The sequence below is a fragment of the Centruroides vittatus genome, unplaced genomic scaffold (assembly GCF_030686945.1).
Source record: "Centruroides vittatus isolate TY-2023 unplaced genomic scaffold, ASM3068694v2 contig_808, whole genome shotgun sequence".
NCBI lineage: Eukaryota > Metazoa > Arthropoda > Arachnida > Scorpiones > Buthidae > Centruroides > Centruroides vittatus.
Genome location: NW_027122526.1, coordinates 146,047 through 169,561, shown reverse-complemented (window position 1 = coordinate 169,561; position 23,515 = coordinate 146,047). Strand labels below are relative to the sequence as shown.

General features: G+C 31.1%; 1 protein-coding gene across 1 annotated transcript; it reads right to left on the bottom strand.

Moving 5' to 3' along the window:
- Positions 1-868: 868 nt before the first annotated feature.
- On the bottom strand, positions 869-22,698 carry LOC136982121 (protein NDUFAF4 homolog). Its single transcript, XM_067278547.1, has 3 exons — positions 22,506-22,698; positions 14,573-14,661; positions 869-1,421 (listed from the first exon to the last, which is right to left on the bottom strand). The coding sequence occupies exons 1-3, from the start codon at positions 22,657-22,659 to the stop codon at positions 1,065-1,067; spliced, it is 600 nt and encodes a 199-aa protein (XP_067134648.1). The 5' UTR covers positions 22,660-22,698; the 3' UTR covers positions 869-1,064.
- Between the last annotated feature and the right edge of the window lie 817 nt (positions 22,699-23,515).

Below are 23,515 nucleotides of genomic sequence, written 5' to 3'. Positions count from 1 at the left end.
GTTGCAATTGCTGAGAAAAAGATGGATAGATGTAATTAAAGCTAATGATTCTAAATTCAACCATGAAGAGCAAAATAAAAGAAAACATAAAAATGTAAATTCAAATAGTATTATTTATAAAAGTTTAAAACTTAAATTTTTACAGAAATAAATTAGGATTCAATTTTTTAAAATGATTTAAATATAAATATTAATGGCTTAATACATTGATCTGAATTTGATGCTTAAGTAATTTTCAGAATTTTTTTATTTCAACAGAAATAATTTACAAAATGTACTCTAAAATGAAATAATGAGCTTGATAATACCGCTTAAAATGGCTTTATTGAAAGAATTGCAGCAAAGCAGCAGTACAAATGTTTCCTTTAAAAGCCATAAAAAACATAAATCATTCAAAGCAACCCTCAGCAGCTAAATTTCAGTGGTTTTACAAGGCAATGCACCCATGTAAGAAAACTAGTAAATTTTTCTTTCATATCTGTATTATGTTAACATCATTATCAAGAATTTGTATTTTAGACTCAGGTGAATCTTGAAAGCCAAAATGTAATATTAATGAATGCAAAAGTTTAAATAATCAAAGAAATTTCTTTTTCCTGTCATAAATAATATTAAAAGATGTACTATTAACATTGAAAATTATGTAGATTGTAAGAATTGTTATATAATCTCAAAAAATGTTAACTGACAGTTAAATTTGTCTCAAAGTGAAGTTTGTTTTAACAAAACTTTATTAATAATATTCATTTATTTATATTATCTTTCCTATAGTATAAATAAATAAATATTATCTTTCCTATAATATTAACATATATTAGAGATTTATACATAATATCAAAATTACATTATAATTAAATAACTATATTTTTAGCCCCTCAAAGTAAACATGTTTATTTTCAATATCTATATTATTTTTAATAATTGAAATAACAAAATTATACAATTTTTATTCATAAAAAAATTTATTTCTAAATTAAATAGTATCACATTTGCAATAAAATTAAATTCTTAATTGTTTAGTAAATAGGTTTTAAAGCAGCTAACATGTATTATCTAATTAAGTCTTATGATTTAACTGCTTCAACAGTATTAGAGGAAGACTTTTTAGGTAAGTATTTTTGATATTTATTTAAAGATAAAAATCTACTTGGTTTATACTTCTCGTCAGGAAATGCAACACTATATAAAGAAAAATGCTTCAATATTTGCTCAGTCATAGTTAAATCTAATTTATATTCTTTAGCAATTAACTTGGCATTCCATAAATTTGGATCAGTCTGATGTTTATTAAGGAATTCAATTACTTGACGTAAAGATATTTTTCCTTGGGGAACTGAAGTGGCTTCAAAAACACCATATTCAGAAGACTTCACATAAGATTTGTTTTGAGGTAAAACTTTACCATCATCCTTCTTACTTTCCTATGATAAATTAAAATAAATAATTAAAAACATTTAATGTAATATAAAATTTAACTAAACACTGTATAAATTTAACATAATTGATATGTTTTTACATATTAAATGTATTAATTTTGTATATTACACAAATTTAATATATGAAAACATATCAAGAAGTCTTATCAATTTTAGGTATTAATGGTTTTTTTTAAAACAAACAATTTCACATAATTTTTAAAATTTAATTTGAAATTTTAGTTCAATCTTTTTATAGAGCATAAAAATACAATATAATCAAAATCATAATACTATAACTTTGGATAAAATGAAATTAATTTTTATTGAATATTAACATTGCAAATTACGAAGTTAATTCAAATTACTTCATTCACATTGATTCATTCATCATTTTCATTTAAACAATTTTTAGTTAAAAGACATATTTTGAAGTTGTTTGAAGTTTAGAATATTTACATTTATTATACAGTAAGATCTTGTTTTATATATAGGATTGTTATAAGCATTTTTAAATGAAAAATGGTTAGGTTAACTCACTCCTAGTCTACTGAATCTGTCTGAAGTAAGTAAACCATTCTTCACCATCTTCTGATATTCTGAACACAGAACTACTGAATGTGGGAATAACCTGTTTGTGTGTATTTTTCTTAAGTAGTGTATTCAAGAAACACAAAATTTTGCTCTGTTTTTATCCAGAAATATCACACTAAAATGTTATTATTAGTTAATACTGTAGAAATTTCTGTACCTGTATACTGTAAATAATTAAGGTAATGCAATGTTTCTCAACTTGTGGTTTACAAATGGGTTGATTCTTGAGTTAATAAAAAAGATATTTCTTGTAATGTTTACCTTCATTCAAAACATCCACTAAAGTTTAAATTAAAAAAAAAATTAAATAAAATTTAAATTAAATTAAAATTTTTAAAACAAAGTTTTAAATATATATATAAAAGATATTAAATTAATATTAAAAATAATCATTATTAATTAATTTACTTTAGGGGTCACCAAAAGGCCCTGAACATGAAGTTTGAGAACACTGAAGAAATGCATGCTCTATAGCAGGGGTAGCCAAAGTAGTCGATATAACATTATTGGGGGTCGATGAAAAGACAAAACTTACAAATTTTGAACTGAATATAGCTAATCTTGCTAAGGATCATCAAGCTTATCTGTCTCATTGATTGTCAGTTACAAAAATTATTATTAACATATATACAATAAATGTAAAAAATGTAAAATTAAAAGAAATGTATTAAAATAATAAAAGCTTTTTTTTTATTTGTAACACAAACTTTTTGGTGGGGGTCGATGTGAGGTTTTGAAAAGTTGTAGGGGGGTCAACATTAAAAAATTTGGTGACCCCTGCTCTCTAGCTATAGTTATGAAACTTTGTTATTTTTTCAAACAATGTGCAAACAAATCTAATGAGTTAATTTTTACACACATAAGACTCATCTTTTTTTTTGCATTACAAGATAGTAATATTTTCAAATCATTTAAAATTAGACAGCACAAATCATGATCAGAATGTTTTTTGTTTTACTTCTATAAATAAATCCACAAATAATAAGTCAGGGTAGCATAATTGGCAATGCATCTGCATGGTATGCAGGTGCTACAGGTTCAAGTCCCACTCTGGCCAATTCTTTTCTTCCAGAAATTCTAAATTTAATTTAATTTACAGGGTGTCCCAAAAAGATGTACTCACTCTTTGATAGATGATTAATAATATGTTTTTTTAATTTAGTAATAGGTTTTAAATTAATGTATTATTATTTGTTTATTGATTTAACTTCTTAGGACTGTGTTTTTGTCAAGACACGTCTATTTACAAAAAAATATTTATATATTTGACAATCAAAGAGTGAGTACATCTTTTTGGAACACCCTGTATTATAATTATTATATTTAATAGGAGAAGGCAACCAAACCACCTACATCTTGTCAAATTACTTCATATTTAATTCTTAAAGTTAATTTCATTTGTATTTTTTTGTTTTAATGTTCCAACAATTAATACAAACACTTACTTCTTTTACTGACGGATGCAGATCCATTTTACAGTAAAATTGCATGCTAAGTTTTATAGTTTTATTTTAAAACATATTCTAAGTTTTAAAACTAATATTAATTGTTTGTGTGAAGAATTATTATAAAATGCAACGAGGAGGAGAGCATTGAAAAAGGTTGGAAATAGACCACAGAAGGAGATCAGACTTAGCCCCTAGTGTAATCTGATATAGCAATTGCTATATTTCTATATTTAAAATTTTAAAAATGCTGTGTTAAACAGACAGAAGTGAATTTAAGAGAATAATCTATAATACACTTAATAATCTAGCAATAATGAAATTTTTCCAAAATATTTTATCTGAACTCTTTTTATAGAGTTCAGATAAAGTATTTTGGAATTTCACTTTTCAAAACCTCAGTTTGAAAACAGATATTAATAAACTAATGAAAACAAAGTACAAAAGCTTAAAGTAATTGTAATTTAAAATGGTACCATTTATCATACTTCAATTTTCATTTTATTAATAATTTTGACTGTTATAATGAAAGCATGGATTTTTATTAAACTTTTTCCAGTTTGTTTATATTTTATAATTTCAGAAATTTATTAAGATATAAATTTAATAAATTTGTGTGTTTGCAGTGCTGTTACTGTTGTTTCAAGAAAAGTAGGAAAACTAGGACTTTCTGAGTAAAAAATTAGGATAAGTAGGATAAATTTAAAAATAGTGAAAATGATCACTCAGAGATATTCAAAGAATTCACGGAAGAGACAGAATAAGGCATATACTACATTAACTCTTTTTATTTGTTTATTTTTTTAATGTAATTAAATTTCCTATCAAAAAGACTTAAGCTTAGTTCACACTGAACGCGATTTGCTGGCGAAAGCGAAAAACAGAGCGAATAACACGTCAGACATGACGTCGTTTCCGGCAAATTTTACCATTTCGTGAATCGCTTCGAAGTTCGAAACCGTCGAGCTTTTTCGCTAGCGAAAAAATTCCGCCACCAATCGTATTCCCGCTAGTTGTCACGTGGTTCTTGTTGTTTTCGAGATGGCTACAGAAACTTCCTACACAATAGAGTAAATGTTGTAATTACGGATTTTTAATATTTCTCTCACCCAGCATCGTTTTCTTTTTGACATATCATTCTTTCTCAATAAATGAACAAACGTGGTTAACGACGGAATATGGAAGCGGCCATTTTGTTTTTCGAGATGACGTTTTCTCTTGCTTGCAGATGATTCGCCCCTTAAACTTCAGAATCGCTTTTCGCTTTTGGTTGTAGGGTCAATTTCGCTAAGCGAATAAAACTCGTTTTTCGCTTTTCTCATTCGCTTTCGCTATTCACTCAGTGTGAACTAAGCTTTACTCATTAGTTACTAGAGTAATAATCCTGAATAGGTTATAGTCTGTATTTTTCAATAACATTTATAATTAACAAATATGCAGAAACAATTTGAAAAATAAAATCACAGAAAATATTAATTACACCATCAAATTAAAAACTTCATAATATACATTGATACAGTCAATATTACTTTCCCGGATGTTATAGAACAGAAGGAAAGGGTTGCAATTGTTCAAATTTTCATTCTCTGGGTTTTTGCATTTTTCAACCTAAAAATCTCCAAATCTAAAAAATCATCACAAATTGTGTGTGTGTATTATTAAAAAATTAGGCATGAATATTTCTAAGCATATATATGAGGCATTAATTAATAATTCAGTTATTGAATTTACTGTAATAACCCTACAACACAGTTTGAGAATTGGAGACATCCCGATACAAAAAGTCACAATTTTTAAGTGTAAACACTATCATTCAGTATTTTCTTATTCAAGCAAGTATGTGTGTTGTCTCATATTTGCCTATGGATTTTAGAATATTGAAATTCTCAATGTTGTTTTGTACCTTTTTCCTGGTTTTCTTTAATGAGAACATTGTACAATTTTTCTTATTCCTTGTCCTAGATTCCTATTCTAGCTTTCCTATAAACCAGGTGTTGATGTCATTGGTGATAGAACTCTAAATGAACTCGAAAGACTGTCACTGTGTTTTGTTTTTGTAGATTAAATTGGAAGTTACTACACAAAAAGATTAAATTTTTAATGATGTCTTATATTTTCATTTGTTTGCATTTATCTAAGATTTTCTGAAAAAAGCAGAGAAAAATCAAGATGTTGCTGATACTTTTGATTAAGATCAACAGGAAAGCTCAGATGATGATGACATTTTGCCAAAAAAAAATCTTTGTTTAACAGAGCGTAGCAGTAAAGAAAAAATTAATATTAACATGTAATACTTTTAACTGTGATTGTTAGTTAATTATTGATTTCTTTAATAAACATATCTCTCTTATTTCCTGCTAGCTGTATTTTATCTTTACTGAATTGTAAAAATACTAACTTACTTTTGATTTAATGATTTGTAAGACACAAAATACAAGTAGCATATTACCTTTACTAATTACATTGTTTCCTTATATCTTTACTAATAATGCTTTAATAAATGATGATTTCAATTTAATGCTGTCAAATTTGAACTTTGGACTTGAATTCATAGAGTTTTAGATTGAGTATCAAATCCAAATGAAAGTGAAAAAACTTGACAAGTCTGAGCCAAAACACTCAAAATCAAAAAACCCTATATGTAGATAGTATTATAATAATTGTGTATGCAATACCCAAGTATAAAAACAAATATGCAACATTCAATATTATTAATTACAGTAAAAAGTATAAGTAAAATGTTTTAAACACATTTTAATGTTTTTCTGTTAATTATTGCCTAAGTGTCTAGGTAATTATCAAAGAATACCGGGGATAGAGTTCAAATTTATATGAAATTTTGTTTTACATAATACATGCTGACAAGTAACTTCCATACAAAACAGGACTAAGCCATAATTTCAAACTTTTATAATCTATAACTTATTAACAGAATTTTAATTTTATGAGATATATCTTTAAAAATATAAATCACATGAATATTTGTTCAAATAGCATATATATATATATATTTTTATCATTATTTATTTATATATATTTTTATATATATATGGCATCAAATCATACAAAGAAAAAATTTCACATCACATGAAAGTTTACAAAATTTGTTCATATAAGCTGGCATTTAAAAGAAATTAAAATATAATATATAATTAGAAATCAATATTTTTTTGAATATCCTTTCTTGGATATATATAGTATTTTTGGATGGTTATAAAGATGCCACAAGTGAACATTACACACCTCGTATTTCAGATCATTGTCCCAATAAAATTTGAAACTGTTTGAAATGCCCATATTTGCTATGTGCATTAGCCTTCAAGTTTTGCTTCAAAATATTTAAGTACATTGTTGGTCAATATTTGAATCATTAAATACTAAATTTCCAACACCCACAGACCATAACAGAACTTCCTCAAAGCTTAACTGACAGTAGAATATTTTAACTTAATATGGAGGAATCTAAATGAAGAAATGTTATCTTCTTACCATCTGATCTAAATAGATCAAATACACTCAAACCTGTTTTTGTGCGGTCTTTTTTTGTGCGATTTTTTTATATGTGCAATGTGTTTTGTGCAATTATTTTTGTGCAGTATACCAATTTGATTGAAATTCATATACCGCACACAAAAAAAAAATCACACAAAACAAATTGCACAAATAAAAAATCGCACAAAAAAAAGACCGCACAAAAACAGGTTTGAGTGTATGCTTTCATTACAAAAATAACATCACTCCAAAAGTCACCTTCCTTTGTTAGGTAAATTTGAGCAAAAGTAACTCTTCTATTAATTATACTCATTTAAATATGAATTTTTTTTTCTATCTATTCTTTGTGGAAATCTTACCATCTCAATGCTCTATAAATCATCTCTGGACTGACTGTCTTTCCAGTTTTTGTCTGAAGCAAAACACCCAATTTGGGACAACAAGAGATGCATCAGAAGAGAAAATATATCATCACTTCGTTACAAACCTGTTACTGGTGTGCTTCATGAAATTACAGTTCATCATAAACGCTTTTGAACTTTTGAGCAGTTTTTCTTCAGGTGAAATCTGATGGAACACTTCAAAATGGAATGTGAATATTTAAATAAATTGAATTCCTGTAAGCCGAGATCCGTTGCGACAGGCATGTGCATTCGTGCGTGGATGGCAATTAAAGGTTGGTTTCTATGAGGATCTGCCAAGCTACCGATAGATTTAGCTCCTCTTTCCGGTTGATGCAGGTGGTGCTCTGGCTAGCTCTATAAATGGCTATGGCTTTTGGCCATTTAACACTTACCATGCTGGTCCAGTTGACCTAGTTCATTACCTGTGTGCTGGCTGATTTTTGTAATTTTACTATATTTTCTACTGAAGATAGAAAATGTTCGACTGAAGCTAGGTAAAAAGTGAAAACAGATTCTGGTTTGTTTAACATTTCTCTATATTACACTCAATTTTGATGTTTGTGTGCAATATTTTAATAAATTGCATTGCAATTTTATTTGGACACATTTTACAAATAGACATAATGAGAAAAACATTGAAAACCACCACAATGCTTATATTATATGTCTTATTTACTAAGAAAACATATAATACATTGCTAATTTAGTTTTCTTAATGTAGTACTGTATGATACAATTTAAAACAGAGGGTTACACACAGTCCTATATCACATTCTTTTTCGTGGATGTGATGGTACAGCAGATGTAGATGGGAGGGTATTTACACTGCCATACATACACAAATCTGACTAAAAATATAATATCACATACTTTATAAACTATATATCTACAGAGAAAATAAAATTATATGGCTTACCTGTACTTTCTTCACTTCCAGATAAGCTTAAAATGTAATCGCTATCACTCTCATCAAATATATCACTATCATCGTCACTATATTTGTCTAACTCTTCATTAATAAATTGGCAAATATCCTCTTCATTACGTGTATGAGCCATATTTAAGTTGAAGTAAAGCTTGCAGGTAACAACTGAACTCCAAATCAAACTATGGAAGTGACCATAACAATGAACTTTTTGTTTGAATTTCTGAAACAAATATGCCCTCTGATGGTCAAAAGACAAACTAATAAACACAAATAATTCTTTCATGTTTTGCTGCACATGTAACGATACATTTTAAAACTAGAAATAACAGGATATATCAAAAAACATAATGTTATGTTTTTTGCAAAGGAATGTGGAAAATGTAATTTTATGTTCATAGCATGGTAAGTGTTAAGATGCTCTTGGTGGGGAGTACTGATGATGATCTTGGCCTTGTCAAATTGCACTTCGATGTCCGGGTCAGATGCACCCGTACACGAGAACACCAAGCGAACCTGCAGTATGGGTGACATGCTACTGCCCTTGCCACATATGCATCTGAGCTGGACATCAAAAAAGCTGCAGCACCACCTGCATCAACCGGAAGGAGGAGCTAAATCTATCGGTAGCTTGGCAGATCCTCATAGAAACCAACCTTTAATTGCCATCCACGCACGAATGCACATGCCTGTCGCAACGGATCTCGGCTTACAGGAATTCAATTTATTTAAATATTCACATTCCATTTTGAAGCGTTCCATCAGATTTCACCTGAAGAAAAACTGCTCAAAAGTTCAAAAGCGTTTATGATGAACTGTAATTTCATGAAGCACACCAGTAACAGGTTTGTAACGAAGTGATGATATATTTTCTCTTCTGATGCATCCCTTGTTGTCCCAAATTGGGTGTTTTGCTTCAGACAAAAACTGGAAAGACAGTCAGTCCAGAGATGATTTATAGAGCATTGAGATGGTAAGATTTTCACAAAGAATAGATAGAAAAAAAAATTCATATTTAAATGAGTATAATTAATAGAAGAGTTACTTTTGCTCAAATTTACCTAACAAAGGAAGGTGACTTTTGGAGTGATGTTATTTTTGTAATGAAAGCACATTTGATCTATTTAGATCAGATGGTAAGAAGATAACATTTCTTCATTTAGATTCCTCCATATTAAGTTAAAATATTCTACTGACAGTTAAGCTTTGAGGAAGTTCTGGCGAATGGATCAGTTAAGCAATGGATCTCGGCTTACAGGAGTTTGATTTATTTAAATATTCATGTTCCATTTTGAAGCGTTCCATCAAATTTCACCTGAAGAAAAACTGCTCAAAAGTTCAAAAGTGTTTGTGATGAACTGTAATTTCATGAAGCACACCAGTAACAGGTTCATAACAAAGTGATGATTTCCCCCCAGTGTTTGGAAGATGGTGAGTTTTATAGAGGAAATATACTTTGGATAGGATTCAGTGAGTAATAAAAACCCTATATTACTAGGTGTAGATGGGTTTTTGTTTCTTTGTAAAATGATTTAAAGATTAGAATGTATGATATATACTGCTAATCATAAACCATTTTCAACATTTGCAATAGCTAAGAGTAAAACAGCATGAAGGAGACTGTTTAATCCCATGCAGGTACATTTTTCCTGACCTGATTTATTTTAATTTTATTCATAAATACAATTAATAAATTATAAAATATTTTAATTAAATATTTATTTAGTAGTTTGGAAGAAGATAAGTAATTTTAATAAATGTAGAGAATGGAAACTGTTTATTCTGTATACATGCATATTCACTAAGAGTTATCACTTACAATCATTTTTAAAACATTGTATTTTATTACATTTGTTTTTCAAAGTACTACTTTGATCCTATTAGTGAAAATTTTATTTTATTGCTTCGTAAAAGTGACTACATAGAAGTGAATATCCTATAGAGCTAGTGGAACTGTGTTGAGTACGCAGGCAAAAAAAACGGCTTCGGGAAAACATGTGCGTCTTTGGGTTGGATACTCACATGAAATACGGTGCTTGTTTTCTTCCTGTGATAATGAACCACAGCTTTCTGCCACACAAAACTTCAAAAAATAACTGTTGTGTGGTTGGTTATAGTGTTACCTATATTAATGCACAACTAGGTACAAAGTTTTATTCGTTCCTGAATGGGAAATACCCTGGGAGGAAAGAGAAATGGCTGGCTGCAATTCGGCAGATTGAGTACGTATTCTTCATTTCATTGAAGGTATTTTTTTAAAGTTGTGTGTATATATATAACTGACATTTAATTAAAGGCATTGTATTATAATTATCTCTGTAAATTGCTAGGGTGCTTCTTTTAGAAGTAAATAGGTGTAGTCCACTTTTTATTACTACCCATTACTTACGTAGTGTATTGAGTAATAACTCATTGAAAATAGCAATTCTAAAATATTCTAATTTCATATTTCTAAAAATCTAAAATCCTGATAATAAATAACTAAATTTAAAAAATGCTTAATGGTGTCATTACTAGCCATGGAACACTATCAAAGATCATTTCAAGTAATTCATTATTTAAAAAGTGACCAAAGTTGTCTGATAATTGTAATATAATATGTAAAAATTTAAAAACTTTTCAGAAAAGATGACAAATTTGGCAACCCACAAAGTACAGCAAAGTCTGTAATCAGCATTTTGTAAGTGGACAGAAAATTGATCACTCTGACCATCCAGCATACGTTCCCACTTTTTCCAACATGCTACAAAAAATGGGATTGTGGAAATGTTGATAGGTTTTTAAGGCAGGAAAGAAGAAAAGGTGGAGGAGAGTGTGGGTAACAGTATGGATGTGAACACCAAAACCACACCCATGATCACCAAACATGCCATTGGAACACAAACTGATGTAGGGGAACCACTTTATAGCACAGATAATATTGCAGTCTTATTTTGTGAAAACATGTAATGATGTGGGATTTATTGTAAAAAGCTGTTACCTAAACCTAATAACCAAATAGTATATAACCAACTACTTCTTCAGTGATGACGGTTGAACCTCGATTCATATTTGGATCTGTATTCTCGTCCATGGAAATCTATTAGTTTGGAAACGTGTCCGCATTTGAACAGCTTCTCTCCTTTCTTTAAGTTACTCAGGGTTTCGGTAGATATTGCAATGCCGTCTAGTAACCATTATTTGTTCACCCTGAAGAGAAGAAGCACAAGCCACCTTTGTGGCCTCAAGTCTGTTTCCCTGGTGTCGCCTCTAGCGACAACACCAGGGAATCTAGTTTCACCATTCTTTCCACTAGCTCTATATTTGGTCATTTCTGTAAAGTTATTAGCATCAATCAAAATAAGTTATTCAGAAGAATATTTAAGACATGAAATGTTATATGAATTTAGAAATGGTAATATTGCATTGACAAATATTTGTAGCATAACTCTGAACAACTGAAAATGTCAGCATTGGTTCACTAAATTTTAAAGATAAAATTTTAAACTAACAGTATTAAATAACAAAATAAGTAACTAATAAATGCAGATAAATGGAAAAATGTTTAGATTTTTACAAAATACTAACTAAATGTTTAATTAAAATATTTTATAATTTATTAATTACATTTATGAATAAAATTTAAACAAGTAGATGAAAACAAAAGTAAATAAATGCAAATGTACAATGTGAGATTGAACCAGTCTCCCTTCTGTGTAAATCCTTGTCACTTGACTCTCAGTTATTGTGAATGTTGAAAATGGGTCACAATTAGTGGTATATATCATATGTCATAATGTTTAAATCCATTTTACAAAGAAACAAATACCCATCTAAACCTAGTAATTAGGATTTCACAATCTACATTTATAATCTACATTTTAAGCCCAAAAAAGTGTATTTCCTTCATAAGTTTAGAATTCTTCTTGAATAAGAATTTAGTATGTGATTTTTCCTTGTCAGAGATCCAACCCTCTTATATCTATTATAAGTTAATATATTACAAAAGTGAGTAACTTCTAACAACTTCTGAGATTTTTCTGTAAATTTCTCTCTTTTTGAAATATACTACATTCTTTCTAATTCAGTCCTTAATTATCAAGACTTTCAATTATCTGGCATACTCCCCAGTATGGCTCTGTTCTTCTATTTCCATGAAAATGTTAATCATGTCTCATATTCTCTTTTCCTGTTTATTTGGGTTTTATTTCTGTGTATAACATTGCTCCAAGCTGAGTTATGGGCAATACTCAAAGCCATCAACCACATTACAGATTATATTCACAAGTACAAGGGCACTATATGCCTTTACACAGACAGTAGAACGGCCTTTAATATCCTCATGAATGGTAAGAGGCACATCGGCCTTTCTGCCAATCTTATCTCCAAAGCCAACAACCTCAGCTAGATCAGAAAACTCCACTTCACTTGGATCCCCGAGCATAAGGGGCACACTGGTAATGAACTAGCAGATAAACTAGCCAGGAAGGCTTGCACCCTGAACAGGGAACCATCCTACAAGAAACTTCCTCATTCATGGTTAAAAAACCAGCTTACCGACTTAGCTCTCAACGAGTGGCAACACGAATGGGAAAATGCAGACACAAAGAGGAAAACTTACGCCTTCATTCCATCTATTACTCACCGTGTCAAGGCCACACACTACACTCCAAATGCCGAGACTACCCAAATTTTGTCTGGGCATGGCAACTTTGTTGCCTATCTCCACCGCTTTGGTAAAATGGACAACAACCTCTGCAACTGTGATAAGTCCAGTGAGGCCACAGCGGAACACTTCCTCTACACATGCTCAAAATACGATGATGACAGACTCCCATTCATAGGTGAATGCCTCATGGAGGGACAGAACTGGCCACCAAACCCAGCGGAAGTATTTAGCAACAAAAAACTGGAAAAGACTAACACAATTTGTGTATAAAACAAAGACTCTAAGCACCAATAGCTTCAGTAGAGAGGCCACCAGTTCTGCCAACTAGCTAGCTACAGCCTAAGAAAACGCCTTTCGTGGAACAGGGCGTGAGGAAACAGGTAAAGTATTTATGGTAGCTGAGCGTTGTGTAACAATCCTGTAAACACCGGCAATAATGTGTAATGTATTGTAAACACGGTTATATTTCTGCTGGTATCAATTGTAACCACCATCAATAATCCGGTACATTTTGTTGTACCCCAGCTGCCAATTCAGTTTAATTTTGTTCAGAATGGTTATCCATTTATGCAATTTGGTGTTTATTTTCTAATGGCCTCCCTCTCTCTTCAAAACCGCTACAAATGTGTTAATGTACTCATTATCTTTAAAATTTGTACTGACTTGTAACACTCACAACTGTATCCTTCTTTAATTCTCATCAACATTGTCATTGGTAAACCCTACTGTTTCTGGGTTGCACCTTCCAATTCTGTAAATCAACTGTTACCTGCTGCTTTTGTAATTGCCACAAGTCTTCAATGTTTGTATACTATGACAACCACTGTATATATTATGTATACATATTGTAATCTTCTGGTTTTATTTTAATAAATGTGATGCAGGCACCAATGGGGCCTCCCATCCTTCCTTCCTTTCAAACTTTACTATTACCCTTTCTTTTCACACTTCAACCTCTTGCTTTCTCCTTCTTTCCATTTCCAAATAGAGCAAAGTCTGTAGCCACAAACGGACAGCTCTCTTATCTCTTTAACTTGGTACTTGGTATAACGTTGCATGTCAGTGCTCCATATTACTTGCCCACTTGCCTCAAAGAAAGAATCAGTACTGAAGGGCAACAAATCAAGTTAATTCATTGTCTTTATGCAGGCTTTAAGCCTATACTCTTTCAGTAATTTAGCACCCTTCTGTACAAAGAATAATCAAATTAACATGAGTCTAGTGTAATAGATTATAAGTTCAAATGATTCCACTGATGTATTCTTTCATTTAAGTCCCATAACCAAAATTGAAAGTGAATAATAAAATTCCACTGTGTATTAATATCTAATTGTAAGATACCAGAATATACAAAACTTTGATAAATTTACAAAAAATTGAGGTTATTCTCATCTTTGCATACCTTAATGAATACATGTTATGTCAAAAATTTACATTTTTAGAAAATTAGAATAAATAAACGTCTATTTAAGTGAGAGCAATGCAATGTTGTGTTTTCACTAATTTCCAGTATTGTTAACTGTACAGTATAAATATTGTATGATAAATTAATTTCTATTTCATTTATCTGCTAACTTATAACAATAAACATCCATGAGATTTACTATATTAATTTTACAATTCATAAAAATGCCATAAAATAAACTTACTTCTTTAACTGGATCATAAGATGTAATTTTAACAGATTTTAGTCTATCCAATAATCCTGTCCATTGTTCTTTACTCTCTCTTACAACAGCTGTAAAAGAAATGTATTTTTTAGTGTACAAATAAAATATTTTACTACAAAATTACAGTATTTAACAGATAGATCCATATTAATGATATTTATAAATATTTATAATAGTGTCCCATTGTTATATTGAGCATTGGATGTATTGCACTTTTTTGAATTCCCAAATTTTAAAAGCACCTGAGTCAATAAATTTTAAAATATCAATTTCCATTAAATTTATCTTTGCTACGAAATATGGTATTTTATTCCTACCATTGTATTTAAAATTGCCACTGCAGGTAAAACAATAAATTCATCAAGATCTAAATATAAAGACCAACAACTGCCGAATTATCGGGCTAGCAAATGGCTATAGTAATATTAATAATTTAAGTTATCTTATATTGACTGGAGGGGGAGGATCGGACCGAAGGTCCGGGTAGCGTAACTGGTAACGTGTCTGCACGGATAGCAGAAGTTGCGGGTTCGAATCCCGCTTCGGGCCGATTCTTTTCTTCCAGTTAAGCCTAAATTTATTTAAATTATTTAATTAAAATTCTAATTATTAAATTTAGCAAGAGATGGTGCCTAACGCCTAACTCTAGTACCAAATTAACTTAAATTATTAATATTACTATAGCCATTTGCTAGCCCGATAATTCGGCAGTTGTTGGTCTTTATATATAACGGGTTAGTTGTTGTTTATTTATAAGATCTAAATAAGCAATACAAGTGGATAGATCAATTATCATTTATATTTCCTTTCGATATTAAAAGTTGTTCATTGGTTTCAAGTACCTTCTCCTCTATTTACAAGCTTCTGTGAATTCAAAATTTGACCCCTTTATGTAAACTGACTTAATACTGTCAATTCACATAAAAGTATGAAATTTTGAATTCATTCTGTAATGTGTAAGGAAAATATTTCCTTATTTCTGAACAGAAAGTTCTAAAATTTTTATACAGCAGTAACTTTATTTTACTTTTTAGAGAATTTTTACTCTAATTTTATAAGTTTTGATGTTCTATTATATGTTAAATATTTATTTTTTAAATTTTCAATTAATGTATTTATAATTTTTATTGGAAAATATAAATTACACAAATTTTTAATAAACGATTTATTTGAAATATAGTACTGTATAATAAACTGCAACTGATATTTTGTATTTATATCAACAATATTTGTATTTAAACGTCATTGTCAAAGAAATAATAATACTAAATGGGCGTTCGTGGTATTGATGTTTACGTAAACATCAATTAATACGATATAACCACGATTAAAAATTCAGTATTGAAAAACTACGCTTATTTTATATCAGAAACACTTGCTGATGAAAGAACAGAGGATAGAGATTCCATAGCATGTATAATCTGTTTAGTAAAAATCCAGAATTTTTACTACTCAGTTATTATATTGCGCTTTATCTTTCTCTTCCGACAAATGAGGGGCTATTGTATATATTTTACAAATACAGTGGAACCTTGGTATATGTCTGCTTTAGAATACGTCCAATTCGGAATACATCCTGTTTGGACAAAACAAATTTTGCTCGGTATACGACTTTTGTTCGGTATACGACTTAATTCAATTATACGCACCATCTATGAACAAGTAGCACTATCGGTGTACTAGACCAGACTAGATGTTCATGGTACCACAGTTTATAACTTTGTTAAATTTCTTCTGATTTTAATTTGTAAGTAAAACTTTATTATTTTTATTAATCACGAATTGCAAAAAGACAGATGAAAAGCAACAGAAAACTAAAAAAAAAAAAAAAAAAAAAATGACTAGAATCACAATGGAATTGAAAAAAAAAAAATTGTTGAGAAATATGAAGGTGGCATGCATGTTCGAGATTTAACTGAAAACGACGATATCAACAATCATGAAAAATAAAGACATTATCAAATCTGGTAACGTTGCGAAAGGGGTTAAATCAATTTCTAAACAGAGATCGGAGACATTAGATCATGTTGAGAAATTGCTTTTGCTTTTGATAACTGAAAAACAATGTATCAGAAGCAATTATTTGCGATTATTACTGTAATAACTTAAAAAATCTATAATAAAATTTATTCCTTTATTAATGTGCTCAAACGGTGTTTCAATTATTTTACAATTCCATTAATATACCATATCAAGAGGAGTTTTTTTACATGAGAACGGATTAATCATTTTTACATTACTTCTTATGGGAAAGGTTGGTTTGGTATACGTCCTATCCGGTATAAGTCCAAACATAAGGAACGGATTAAGGTCGTATACCGAGGTTCCACTGTAATAAGAAATTTCAATTCATTAGTTAATCACTAGAAAAAAATCATTTGATAAAAAACTTTTTATGGTAAAATAGTTTATAATTTTTTTTAAGAAATGAAATGGATTATTATTATGTTGGGTTTAGTGTGTTATACTCGATTGACACTGGTGGCTGTGTACTATGTTAGACCAGAGTCAAGGTATAGTAACCAAAACAAAACAAAAATTAAAAAAAAGTGCCAGTGTGTATTCAGGAATTTCCTAACAATATGACATGTTTTCAATATAGTGGCCTGTAGTGTGATGTATGTGTTTCTATTCAATTGTAATGTGCCCAGTCTTTTGTGTAGTGTGATATGACACCTGTAAAGGAGAGAACAACAGATACAATAAGCACCCTATCCATCCTTCACAGACGCCTTATTTACTGGGCAAGTTCCATGTACTTTCTGATTTTTTTCAGTGCATGTGTTTTGTACATTGTGAGTGTTTGGAATTGCTGTCTATAATGTATGTGATTTTATTGTGTTTGTCAATCAGTGTAATGTCTGGTCTGTTGTGGTAAATTGTTTGATCTGTGATTATAGCTCCGTCATAATATATTTTGTGTGTGTTATTTTTCAATAATGTCTGTGGAATGTATTTGTAGTACGGTTCATGGATGTCTAATAATTTGTTTATCTTTGCTAGCTCCTGGTGTATTATATTTGCTACTTAATCATGTCTACGTAGATAACATGTCTGTGCCAAGAGCTTGCAACCAGACGTGATGTGTTGTATAGTTTCTGGCATGATATGACATTTTCTTCATGTACAATTTGTGAGTGTTGTATCTTTGTAACTTCAGAAAACACTCAAAAACGTTTTTTGAAGATATTTGTATTTTGATCCTGTATGACAATCATAAATCCTTCTGCCTAACCAGAGAGGCATCCCCAAGCTAACCAGCTGTTTGATGCAGTTTTGTCAACAAAATCCTGAGCCAGGTCGTAGGGATGCCTGCAACCTTTTTATATGTTGTGTCATGTCCATATGTTGTGAGTGTAAATTTAATAGTGTGTTATTTGAGTCTGCTTTATGTAACTGTGATGTGTCTTGTTTTTTGTAGAAAAACTCTTGCAGTGTCTATTATTATTATACATAAAGTAAAATGCTGTAACCTCATAGGAAAATGCTATTTTTAATTTACTGAAAAATATGTAATATAATTTGATGCAAAATACAAATAAAGATATATTTATATGGCATTCATTAACCAATTTTTTCTTGATAATTAGTGAAAGTGTGAAAGTTGTAAAGGTAATTAATATAAAAAGAATGATAAATTTTCAAACTTTCATTGTAAAAATAAACTTTAATAAATATTTACAAAAATAAATTGTCTAACTTTAAAAATCATCTCAGCATGGCATTTGTTAATTTCATTGTTAATAGGAAAGTTGCTACAAATAACTAAAGATAACAGCAAAAAAATAAAAGTAAAATCTATTATAAAAACTGAGATAATCAAATATATAAAATTTGTAAATTATCAATAGTTTACAACAGTCAGTTTCACTATCTCAAATTACCAACATGCTATGCAATTTTTACATTTGAACTTCTGCAACAGATATTATTTTCCTTATTATTATTTTTTGTGCACACAATGATTTTCCTGCTAACATCAATTAGTTTTAAGTTGGGCTTTTTCAAACTTAAAAAAATCAATTTCATGGAAACTTTTCTATTTATAAACTTTAATTAAATTTTATTTTTAATCAAAAAGTATGAAAATTTACTATTGATTTTACATTAGAAATTCATATAAATTCTTCTATGATCAATATATTGTGAGAAAATTCTTGGGATGATTCAGTCGAGCATGAAAAGCTATGGATGGTATTGAGTGAGTATAGAGTACCAGAAAAGTTCCTGTGTGTGTTGAACTTGTATGTATGTGAACCGCAAGGCATGTCTGCGTGTGAGTCTTCTTCTTTGAATTCTTTGCAATTCAGAAGAGGTCACATCAAGGATGAGTGATAAGTCTGTGGCTGTTTAATATCTTTTGGATAAGGGTGCGAGGGAAGCTTTGGCCAATGACCATGGTGTGAAAGTTAGGAATGAGAATGTGCATGTGTTGTTGTATGCAGATAATGCAGTGCTGTTAAGTGAAAATGAGGAGGAAATGTAGAGTATGCTTAATCGTTTTAACAAGGTGATGCACGAGAAAGGGCTATGAATAAATACTAATACGACAAAGTTCATGGTGTTTGAACATGCTAAGGTGGACAGGATAGCTTGCCATTTGATGCTGAATGGTGTGAATGTGGAACAAGTAAACAACTTCGTATACTTGGGGAGCATAGTACAGAGTGATGGTGGGTTGAAGGGGGAGTTAGCCAGGAGAAAAGCAGCTGGTCTGAAAGTCATTGGTGCATTTAACTGCCTGCTTTGGAATGAGTGTACATCTAAGAAAGTAACTTTAGCTGTATGCAAACAAGTGCTGTTGCCTTCTATGTTGTATGGGTGTGAAACATGGATGTGACAGAAGAAAATTGGAAGTGAAGTGAATGTTGTTGAACTTAAAATGCTGCATGCAGTTTGTGGCAAGACGCTCAAGGATAGGATAAGGAATGAAAGGATTTATGAGTTGCATGGAATGCAAAAACAAGCAAGCGAAGGGGCACAAGGGAAGTTGTTAAGGTGGTTTGGACACATGAAGCGCATGAACAATAAACAACCGTTGAAGCGAGTTTATGTTGGTGAGGTGTGTGGCAAGCGACATAGGGGCCACCCACCAAAGAGATAGACAGATAGTGTGCGAGATGCTTTGATTGCAAAGAATATTATGAGTATGTGTGGACGAAGTCAGCGTAAATGTGTTCAAAAGACCTTAGTGAGTGTCGAAGAAGTGGAAGAAGTGAAAGAAGTATGTTTGGACTGAGCAGTGTGGAGACAGCTCATTCACTGCCAACCCAAAAGGAAAAAGGCATAAATATATTTATGTATGTATCCTATACAAAAAAAATAAACTTTGGCAAAAGAAGCGGTTTAAACATTAATATAAATAAAGATCCACAATCTTCAGATATATAAACTCAAAAATTTTCAGTTTTATAATTCATCCTTATTCTGCAAACAAAAAAAAACAAGAAAATATAATGTTAAAACTCAAAACATTAAATGCAAATGCAAAATTATCATTAATTTATATTTATGTATAAAATAATACGCTAAAAATGATTAATTTTGGTTTAGTCACAAATATTATATTATCTTCATGTTATCAACAAGTAACCACTTATATCGATCTTAATAAAATAAAATTTTAATTAAACCACTTCACAAACACCAAGAACCAGCAAAAACAACAAACTGCAAACAAAATTTTCTTCTTTGTATAATGACATTATCAGGTTCAACCAGTGGCATAGCAATCGAAAATGGCGCCTAGGGCATGCATCAAAGTTGCGCCCCTTCATAAATTATTTTAATATAAAAACAGATACACTAAATAAAACAGTCCGTTTGGCCAACTCCCCTTTTCCCGCCAAAACTCTAACCTTTTATACGAATTGAAGTTAAGTTTGATTAACCAATCATCGCTACCTAGCTCTGTTGTAGGTCAGGCTATGGTCCGATGATCTGCAGCCAATCACGATCGTGGATTCAAAACTACTGGTCATTTTCCAACCGACTTCTGCAACATTGACTAATTTGAAATAAAATAAAAAGAAACAAGAAAAGGCGGGACTCGTACGTCCAGACGATTCTAACCCGACAATGACAATTAGATAAATCAAGTAGCTTCAATAATGCTCGCTCACTCGAGAGTATTTAAATCAGAATCACAAATCACATGTAAACAAAATAAACAACTGCGCGAGAAGTGTTGAATTCGAAGGAGCAAGTGCTCCGCTTGCGCGTACCACTCATTCCCTCTCACTCATTCGCAAAGCGCATGAGTTGCGGATGAGATTGTTTGATATGAATTGATTTATTTTGATTTTTAAATTTAATAATTGGCGATTTTGCGTGCTCCCTTTGAAAGGCGCCCGGGGCACGTGCCCTACTTGCCCCACCCTAGCTACGCCACTGGGTTCAACAAAAAGAATTCAAAATGGAACAAATTAAAATTTAGTATTAACTAACTTCCATCTAGCACATAAAATACATTCTTCTACAGAAAAAACAAATTCAATCATCACATACTTTTACTAACCAGCAAAAACATCACGACCAGCCCACTGATGCAATGAACCATTTATACAGACAGAATGGTATGTGTCAAGGTATACAACAGCTTACAGCAAAATGGCATGAACAATAGTCATTATAACATGCAAATAGATTTATCTAATTTCAACAAAAGCCAAATTATAACGGTCAAGTTCATCGGTGATAGCATCTCCAAAACAGTGATGCTTCTGTATAGACTGTTCTTTTTCATCAATAGTAAATGTCTATCAAAAGTGGTCCAAACATGGTAAAATAACAACGTTGGCGAGGCAGGATCAGCCAAACCTTAATAATGAGAGAGATTGGTGTAGGCTATGTAGGTTATCCTGTCTTGCGCAATGCAAGGAAGGCTACAGTGGCACAAATCTTTCAGTTTCAATAGTGGTGACAGTGAAAGTCCATCAGAACACACCATTCGTCAAACACTAGTGAATACAGAGCTATAGAGCCACCGGCTGTCGTATAGATTACTCCCTATGGAATTTCAGGACTGAGTATATATCTGAACTCAGGGGACAAGACAAGTTCAATGATACCTTACTTTTAGAACAGAGATGGAAAATAAGAAAGTTATCATATTTACAATTTCTTGCCTTTCACAATGCATTCTACACCATTTTAGAGTTTTCTACTAGGTGGCTTTCGACTATTCGTGCTCCTGACAGACTCCTCCCAGAGGGGAACCGCTGATAGGCTGCCCATTAATGTCACTAGTTATTGATTCACGGTAGTTCTTGAACAAAAGAAAAAGAAAGGAAACATATACTAAACTACAAGCAGCGCCACCTAGTGGAAAAGTCTAAAATGGCGTAGAATGCATTGTGAAAGGCAAGAAATTGTAAATATGATAACTTTCTTATTTTTCGTCTCCGGTCAAACAGTAGGATATCGTTGAACTCGTCTCGGTCCAGAGTTCAGATATATACTCAAAGTCCCGAAATTCCATAGGGAATAATCTATACAACTTCCGAGCCACTGACCTCATTGCATGCCCATTAACGGATGTCCATTGCCAACAGTACTCGCAATGGGCACGTCAACACCAAAATTTGACCACTGAAGTTCATCGATAGTCAAAATGAGAGAAAATCATTGTAAAAAAGTCTGAAACTGATGGAATTTACACTATACATGATTTACTGTCTATTATACTCTCATTTCCAAGTGACTATCCTAAGCTCCACACAATTTCTGGATCACTGTACTACATTTCTTTGCACGCCGTTCAGCATATTGAGATTTCTGCTGTTGGTTCCAGACTTTTCGGGCACTCTGTACGTATCTAAGATTTTTCATTTAAATATTTACCTACCAAACGTTGTCTACAATATTATGCATTATTATTTAACTTTTAAGATTAAAAACCGTGAAGTCTTACGTTCCCTCTTGTTTAACTCGGGACGATGTCGAGGAGCAGGTCTTGGTTTTTCGGATTCGATAACTTTTAATGCTCGATTATCTACGTTAAAATTACGTAATGGTCGTTTAATTAACGATGAAAATACTCTTCCCATTTTACTATAAGCGCTCATACTACAAACCAGACGACATTATGACTTTATTGTTGCATATGGCACCCTAGCGGGTTTAATTAACATAATGATAAATAATATTTTATTTTAAAAAATTACAAATAAAATAATTATAAATTTAAGAAATAAATAAATAATTTTAAATAAAAAATGAAATTCTAAATAACTTTAAATAATTAAAATTTGACTTTTCCAACTGCGACTACAGTACGTTGCCATCTGTTAAAAATCTTTTAATCGGTAAAAAATGAAAAAAAAAAAAAAATATATATATATATATATATAATACCTAAATATGACTATTTTTAAAATGAATCAATAATGTTAATGTTACCAAATTTTAAAATTTTCTTAAAAGATTCAATTTTAATTTAAACTTTTTATAAATTTTTTTTATTAGAGTTGTTTGATGGTAAGCACAGGGAGGGCGATCAATCAAGGTGATGCCTCCTGAGAGGGACTTTTTATTAAAAACAGCAAAATAAAAATTGTAGACCGTAGGGTATCTGCAGATGTCACGCATGCATGCCACCTATTCTAACACGCGTATATATTTAGTAATCTTAAAAAAATAAAATAAAACCTTGCCGTGTGGGCACTAAGAGGGCCCTCTTTCGGCAAGCCCATTATGAGTTCGGCCAGACCCACAATGTAGTGGCCGGGCGATGAGGGACTAGGCTCGACATATCCGGACGGACCATCACCTAAAAAATTTTTAAGACTTTTTCTACCTGTCCGGATTCGATCTCGGATTCCCCAGAGCGGTAGGCTGTCGCCTTGACCACTTGGCATCTGGCTGTCATTCAGTATTTAGTAACCTGTGACGTACGCGTCATCGAGTGCATTCTTTCATTCC

Bases quoted from the DNA above. Each gene is read 5' to 3' on its own strand.
- LOC136982121 (XM_067278547.1), bottom strand. From the start codon at position 22,659: ATGAGCGCTTATAGTAAAATGGGAAGAGTATTTTCATCGTTAATTAAA. The intron at 14,662-22,505 runs GTAAGACTTCAC...TTTCTTTTACAG, and splicing joins CGAGTTAAACAAGAGGGAAC to CTGTTGTAAGAGAGAGTAAA. The intron at 1,422-14,572 runs GTAAGTTTATTT...AATTTATCATAG, and splicing joins CTTATGATCCAGTTAAAGAA to GAAAGTAAGAAGGATGATGG.